The sequence below is a fragment of the Pelophylax lessonae genome (assembly GCF_965119305.1).
Source record: "Pelophylax lessonae genome assembly, chromosome: 6".
Taxonomy (NCBI): Eukaryota; Metazoa; Chordata; class Amphibia; order Anura; family Ranidae; genus Pelophylax; species Pelophylax lessonae.
Window position 1 is genome coordinate 137460520 of NC_138773.1, and position 8107 is coordinate 137468626.

At 42.1% G+C, this 8107-nt stretch overlaps 1 protein-coding gene across 1 annotated transcript; it reads right to left on the reverse strand.

Annotated features, from left to right (window-relative positions):
* Positions 1–6049: 6049 nt before the first annotated feature.
* On the reverse strand, positions 6050–7171 carry LOC309559265 (E3 SUMO-protein ligase ZBED1-like; the record flags this gene model as incomplete). The annotated part of the gene is made up of 2 exons (XM_082262486.1): positions 6050–6514; positions 6725–7171. 2 exons carry the CDS (start codon positions 7169–7171, stop codon positions 6050–6052), a joined length of 912 nt encoding a protein of 303 aa, XP_082118612.1.
* Between the last annotated feature and the right edge of the window lie 936 nt (positions 7172–8107).

Here is an 8107-nt window from a genome sequence, read left to right on the forward strand (position 1 = left end):
CACACATACACACTCCTCCCCCCCACCACACACACACACTCCCCCCCCCACACACACATACTCCTCCCCCCCACACACACATACACACTCCTCCCCCCCCCACACACATACACACTCCTCCCCCCCACACACACACATACACACTCCTCCCCCCCACACACACACTCCTCCCCCCACACACACACACACACACACACACACTCCCCCCCCCACACACACACTCCTCCTCCTCCCCCACACTCACACACACTCCTCCTCCTCCCCCACACTCACACACACTCCTCCCCCCCCCCCACACACACACACACCCATACACACTTCGCTGGAGAAAAGGGAGAAACCCTACCCATGTTCATACTGTACTGCCATTGCACACACACATAAAATACAAAAAAATGATTACATTCAATAGACACAAAAGATATCTGAATTACATCCAGACAAATATGAAGAAAAGAAAACAAAAAAACAGGAGCTGTGTACAAATGAATAAGCTTTATTGAACATGTATAAAACATCAGTAATCACTCAAGCAGGCATGTGAAATGTGAAATGCCCCCCCCCCCCCAAAACCCCCAGATCAAGTAATCTTTATTCAAATTACAGTGCAAAGTTACAACATATGATGGATAGAGCTTACAATATCCAAAAGTCAAGCAAAATAAGTTGTAGACACCTTAGTATTAAGCATAAAACATACCCAACATACTTTTATGTTTTTTGTTTGCACGAGCCTGCCTTTCCATTTAAATACCATCAAATCAGTAGAACATACAGCTGCACAGAGGCATGAAAATGTATAGAGTACATAAAGACACACTTTGCAAAAACTATACAAAACATTTAGAGCATGAAAAGTATTCATCCAACAAAATACACTTACTGCAATATGGGTCCTTAAGCATGCCAGCAAACCCCCCACCCCCAAAAGCAAATTCGGACATAAAGACATGTGGCCCTGCTGCCAGAAGCCAAATGAGCTGCTCTTAATCATCCATTTATATAACCTTGGTTAACCACTTAAGCCCCGGAAGATTTTACCCCCATTCCGACCAGGGGGTATTTTGCGATTCGGCACTGCGTGATTTTAACGGACAATTGCGTGGTCGTGCGACGCTGTACCTAAACAAATTTGGCGTCCTTTTTTTCCCACAAACAGAGCTTTCTTTTGGTGGTATTTGATCACCTGTGCGATTTTTTGATCACGCGCTATAAACAAAAAAAGTGCATCAATTTTGCAAAAATAGCAATATTTTTCACATTTTTTTATATGAAATTCTCCCCAAAAAAATGTAAAAATCAAAATTTTTTAACATTTTCGGCCAATTTGTTTTATGCTACCTATGTTTGGTAAAAAAAATCACAAAAAGCGTATTTTGATTGGTTTGCGCAAAAGTTATCGCGTTTACTAACAAAGGGAAAGATTTTTGTAATTTTTGTTGTTGTTTTTTTAACGCGTAATGGCGGCGATCTGCGATTTTTTTTGCGGTACTGCGACATTGCGGCGGACAGATCGGACCCTTGACTGACATTTTTGACACTTTTGGGGTTACCAGTGACATTTCTACAGTAATCAGTGCTATACATATGCACTGTAACTGTAAAAATACACTGGTAGTGAAGGGGTTAACTTTATTACAGAGGGAGGGGCTGTGTGTGTCCCTAGGGGCATGCTTTCTACTGTGATTGGCTGTGGCTTCAGATGTATGAAGAGTGATCGACGGTTCTACATAGTAGAACCGTATGATCAGCCTTCATACACAGGGGAGAATGACAGGTGGCTTGTTTACACAAGCCGCCTGACTTTCTCCCTCTCCCCGCCGATCGCCGAGTGACCGGCGGACATCGGGTCCGCTGGTCACACGCGCAGGGGGGTCCGTGACCACGCGGGAGCGGGAGCGCGCCTCCGGGGGCGCGCGCTCGCTCCCTAGACCCTCACAAGCTAGTGACCTAGCCCTACGTCACTTTGCCTGTGAGGGGCTGACTGCCGACGTAGATCGGCGTTAGGCAGTCAGCAAGTGGTTAAACTACACCCACCCAGTATAGGAAACGCCCAGCAAAGTAATTAATTGGGTCTGTTGGTTCCTAAACCAAAGTCACCAGTTCACTAATGAATGAGTGTTTGGCTGGCCATACATGATCCAAGTTTCTTACAAGTCAACACACATAAGAAATGCTTTCAATAATCTCAGCATGAGCACAAAGTGGCTTTTTCATTTAGACTAATGGGCCATACACACTATAAGATTTTCTGAAGACTTTTTCCTTTAGATTTACCAAAACCAGATAATATGAGGTCAAACCTAAACACTTTCAATTTGTATGCAATCTGGCAGGCCCTTGCACTACATAGAAAAAGGTAAATCTGAAGGAAAAAGTATTCAGAAAATCTTTCAGTATGTATGGCCCTTTAGGCTGGCCATACATGTTCAATTTTTGTTGTACAATTTTCTGATAGATTTACCACAAACCACATAATGTGAGGTCAAAGCTAAGCAACACTTTCACTTGTATCCAATTAGGCAGGCCTTTGTACTACATACTTAAAGGTAAATTTCAAGAGAATTGGACAGAAAATTGTAAGAAAATTGGATCATGTATGGCCAGCCTTAGTCTAAATCAGGCATGTCCAACCTGTGGCCCGGGGGCCACATGCGACCCAGAACCCCAGGCAATGCGGCCCACTGCCCCCTAACATTTTTTTTTTTTGCTGGGGAGGAAGGGGGTCGGGGGCATGGCCACAGCAGCTTCCAACTAACGGTAGGCAGAGGCTGCCTCGGAGGTGAGGGGGATGTTAGCATGTGCAGAGTTTCTGACTCCTACCACCATGACCACTTCATATCACTGAAGTGGTTAGAGTATTCCTTTAATATCTCTCAGAAGTAAACCTCTGTATACTGATTCCATTTAATTTGATCATCCTCTAGTTGTGTTAAATTAGTGTGGGCGCGGCGGCATTTTATTACTTATATACCTTAACTATAGTATATATTTTATATGCGGCCCGAGAAAATTTCTCTACACACATGTGGCCCAGAGAAGCCAAAAGGTTGGACACCCATGGTCTAAATTAAAAAGCCACTTTGTGCTCATGCTGAGATTATTGAAAGCATTTCTTATGTGTGTTGACTTGATGTAGTATTTTTTTTTTTTTAGCAATATAGCAAATGTTTAGAGCATGAGCAGCTGAACCCAGAAGTCTTTCAGAAACAAAAAAAACAATAAAATATATAAATTATATTTTGCGGAAATATATACATATATACATAAATAACAGAAATAAATGTTTTAAATACCTATATATAATTTTCAGCATGCAGGATTATTTTTAAAAATGTGTTGATTTTACACAGTTTTACTAAACTAGGTTAATTATTTGGGAATTGTGGTCTCTGAGGTTTTTTGTTTTTGTTATCTTTATACCAAACATACATGCAGTGGCACCTTAAAAATTTATATAGTTTGATTCGATTAGTCCATCAAAACTTTAGTAAATAAAATTTATTTGAGCTTGAATTGGGTCTAAATAGAATATATATATATATATAAATATATATATTAGGGCTGTGCATCTTCACTTACCTCACGATTCGATGCGATTACGATTATTAGGGTCGCGATTCGATACGATTCGATTCCGCAATGCATCACGATGCATCACGATTACTGCCCAATGCCCATGCCCAGCCCACTGCCCAATGGTTTTCAAAACTTTATCAAAAAAAACAAACAATCAAGCAGTCACAAATAAAAGAATCCTTTTTATTTTCATTTGCTTCAAAGGACACTTTCCTGGACCCTGTCATGGCCTGCAAGCCCTGCATACTTTAGTGCACTTGCACTGCAAACATATAGGAAGGTCTGAAAATGCAAACAGCATAGCAGAGACAGACAACAACACTAGTATTTTACTAGAAGTAACAGTAAAATTAGTAAAAAACTGGAGTAGTGCAGTTTACTGCTTCATAAAAGAAAATATTAATATAAGCCAGGCCTACCACCATTTAAAGTACAACTAAAGGCAAAACTTGGATAAAGTTTGGCCTATAGTTGTACTTTAAGGCAAGCCAAGATAGAAGAAGCCAGCCAGCCAGCCAGCCAGCCAAGCTAATATTCTTGTGAAAATGGTCATCATAAATTCCCACAAAACATTATATATAAATCCTTTTATGTGCATATGCATTGCAATAAATTCCAGGTGTGCCATAACCTGTCCTCTACAAAACAGAGCACTTCCTGACTAGTAGCAAACATCAAGGGTGAACGTGGCAATAGTGCACTGCTGCATAACTTCCATGTTCACTGTGATGTTTGTTTCCCTCTGCAACTGCCAGTCAACTCAAGTGAGTTGATAGATTGGCTGCTAGAAGGGAGTTACACAAATATAAGCTTTAAGCTTATCAATTCACTTATGTCACTTTTATGTCACTTACTTTACAGAAAACGTTACCTGTCCTGCAGACAGTTTCTGTCTCTACCACGATTAAACCCAACTGAAGCCAAGCCAAAGCCACCATTAGAGGAAGGAAAACCCTTGACAGAGTAAATCATCAACTAAAGCTTAAACCTTGAGTAAATCTTCATGGGATCACAAAAAAACACACAACACGATTGTCTGCATCAGAATCATGAGAACTGAAGAAAGGTTTGGCATTGCCACACTGGTACAACTCAAGGCATATAGGTTAGGTCAGGTTTGTGTGTATTTGTGATCCAGTAAAGATTTAATCAAGGTTTTACGCTTCAATTTATGATTGATTTAATCTTTCAAGGATGTCCTTTCCTGTACCGTGGCTGCCTGGCTTGCCTTCAGTTGTCTAGATACACTTTTACCTTTAGTATTTGTTTGGTTGAGGGAACCCCCTACACTTGCTATTGCTACAGAGTACAACAGACCAGCAGACAGACATGCGTTGCAATAATTTCCAGGTGTGTGCCATAACCTGTCCTCTACAAAACAGAGCACTTCCTGACTAGTAGCAAATATCAAAGGTGAACCTGGCAATAGTGCACTGCTGCATAACTTCCATGTTCACCGTGATGTTTGTTTCCCCCTGCAACTGCCAGTCAACTCAAGTGAAGTGAGTTGATGGCTGCTAGAGGGGAGTTATACAAATATAAGCTTAAGCTTAAATAATTATCAATTCACTTATGTGAATGGACCATTTTTGAAAACAAGCCATTCTCCATCTCTCCAGTGCCAGAAAAGCTGTAAAAAATATAAAATGTTCCAGGTTCACTGCGATTGTATTTGCCCCTGCCATTGCCAGTCAACTAAACACAGTGTGTGTGTGTGTCGTGACTCGTGACAACTCAAAAGCTTATACGCAGCCTCAGCATCAACTCAACACACACACACTATGTGTGTGTGTGTGTGTGTGTTGAGTTAATGCTAGAGCTGCGTTATAAGCTCTTGAGTTGTCACGACAGTCAGTCAGTCAGTCACGTTACAGAAAGAAAACTTTACCTGCACTGCACTGAGCAGCACTCTACCATGTCGATTACATCTGTAACTGAAGCCAAGCTAGCCAACAAGCCACCATTAGAGGAAGGAAAATCCTTGAGAGAATAAATTGTAAACTGAAGCTTAACCTTGAGGAAATCCTATGGGGGTCACATTCACAAACTCACAAATATAGTATATTACACAAGAATCCACAATTGGTGTTTGTGATCCAATAAGATAAGATTTACTCAAGGTTAAGCTTCAAATGTACAAGTTATTTCTCTCAATGATTTTCCTTCCTATAATGCTGCACCGTGGCTGGCTTGGTTTCAGTTGTCTAGAAGAAAATACACTTTAATATTATTTATTTGGTTGAGGGTTAAATGAACCCCTAGTACTTGCCTAGACACTTTTAGTGTGAAGCAACGGAACGGATTATGGATTGGAAATGGACACATTGGACAGGACAATCTTCAAAAACAAACCATCAGTGCTATAAAGCTATAAAACAAGACTGGTGATGTGACTGACTGGTGACTGGCGGCAGACTGAATTAGTAATTACTAATTCATTAAAAACATGAATTAGTAATTATTTCAGTGCTTAGCATTTGGGAACATGTAGGTTTTTCTGTAAGAACACTAGATGATCCACATGCTCAGGTTTAAGACTGCTTCTTTTTGCTGTTATAACATCTCCTGCAGTAGAGAAAACCCGCTCTGCAGATACACTTGTACCTGGGATACACAAGTATTGCTTTGACAGCTGAGAGAGGAGGGGGTATATGACCTCATGCTCACGCCACCATTTTAAAGGGTCCTCAGTGAGAGGCAGAGGTGGGGCTTTACAATATTTTTCCATTTTGTCTTCTGCCTTGGCATAGGGGGTCTTAGGTTCTATTGCACCATCAGTGAAAGACTGCCCCAGCAAAGTCATGAGCAGCGATGTTGTGGCCTTTTTTTTGGGAGGAGAATGGCTGTCCTCAATGGGTGTTGTTTCTGTTTCTTCTTCCACAGTTGCTTTTTCCCTAGGCACTTCATCCACATTTGTCCTTCTATTAGATGTAATCTGTGTGTTTGAACAAAAGATAATAGTATAAGAAGAGCTGAACTGACTAAGAGTGTGATTCATTGATGAGGTGTGGGAAACTGCACGGTAATCCATACCATACAGTTCCACTTCCCACACCGCATCAGTGAATCAGGGCATGTTATTACACAACACAATGTAGCTGAGCTTCTAGCTGTCTGGCAGGAAACATGATGAAATTCTAATTACCTCCAAAGATGCAGCCTCCTCAGTCACTCCTTTGTATATCTCTGATCTCTCCTCCTCTGTGAGAATAAAAGGCAGTCCTTTAAAGCGAGGATCCAGAGCAGAGGCTGTATGAAGGATCTTCTTCTCTGCCTCACTGCTGTACCTCTTTAGGAGATCTGTTTTGATTGCATTCTTGATCTCATGGGTCATGGCTGTGTCTCCCATGGTGTCTGTCATGCTCTGGAGCAGTTGTGCATTTAGAGGGGCAATGAGAGACACTGTTGGGTTGCGCTCTTCTGACATCAGCAAGGTTGCATCCTTCATTGGCTTTAATGCACTCACAGCGTCCTCTGCATTTGACACATCTGTTTCATTGAGAGTGCAGAGATCAGACTCTCCTTTTCTGACTTCTGGAGACAGCAAGGTGGCACAAACTGCAGGTTGTTGTTCTAAGAACCTCTCAACCATGTCATATGCGCTGTTCCATCTTGTTGGCACATCAGTTATTAGCTTATGATTCTTCAGGCCCAGACATTTCTGTTTCTCTTTTAGACAGTGGCTTGCTCTAGTGCTGCGATGGAAGAATGTGGATATTCGTCGCACTCTGGCGAGAAGCCTGGAGAGCGTGGCCCCTTTCAGTGCCCGCTGACATGCAAGATTGAGTGTATGGGCAAAACATTTAACATGAGGAAATTTACCAACTTGAGCTGCAACTATCATGTTCGCCGCGTTGTCGGTCACAAGCACTACAGATTTATCAGACAGCTGCCATTCTTCCACAACATGAGACAGTAGCTCTGCCAGATGAGCACCTGTGTGAGACTCATAAATGGCTCTTGTTTGCAACACATGTGACAAGACCTGCCAGTCCTTAGTAACGTAATGTGCTGTTATTGTAACATAGGACTCCGTTGTGACTGACGTCCATGAATCACACGTTATTGCGACTCGACTGGCTTGGTTCATTGACGCAAGTACCTGAGCTTTGGTGTCGTGGTAGACTGCAGGTATAACGTTTTCTGTAAAGTGCCTGCGTGATGGGATCTTATAACGTGGCTCTAGCTTCTTCACAAGGTAGCGAAACCCGGCGTTGTCCACAACTGAGTAAGGCCGTAGGTCCTTGGCGATGAAAGCTGCCACAGCTTTGGTTAGTTTCTTCTCTTTTTCTGAGTTGGGCGGATAAGTTGACAGTATGGCATCAATTCTTGGCTGATCTGGGTCTAGCAGTCTTTCCTTGGCAGTGGTGGCACTGCTGGTGGCGACAGGTGTTACTAACTCAGAGTGAAAACGGCTAACATGGTTTCTCAAGTTCGTAGTATTCCCTAGGTATTTAATTTTTGTGTGACAGGCTTTATATACGGCGTGTGTCTTGTCCAACTCACGCTTCCCTGTGTGTTCGTAAAA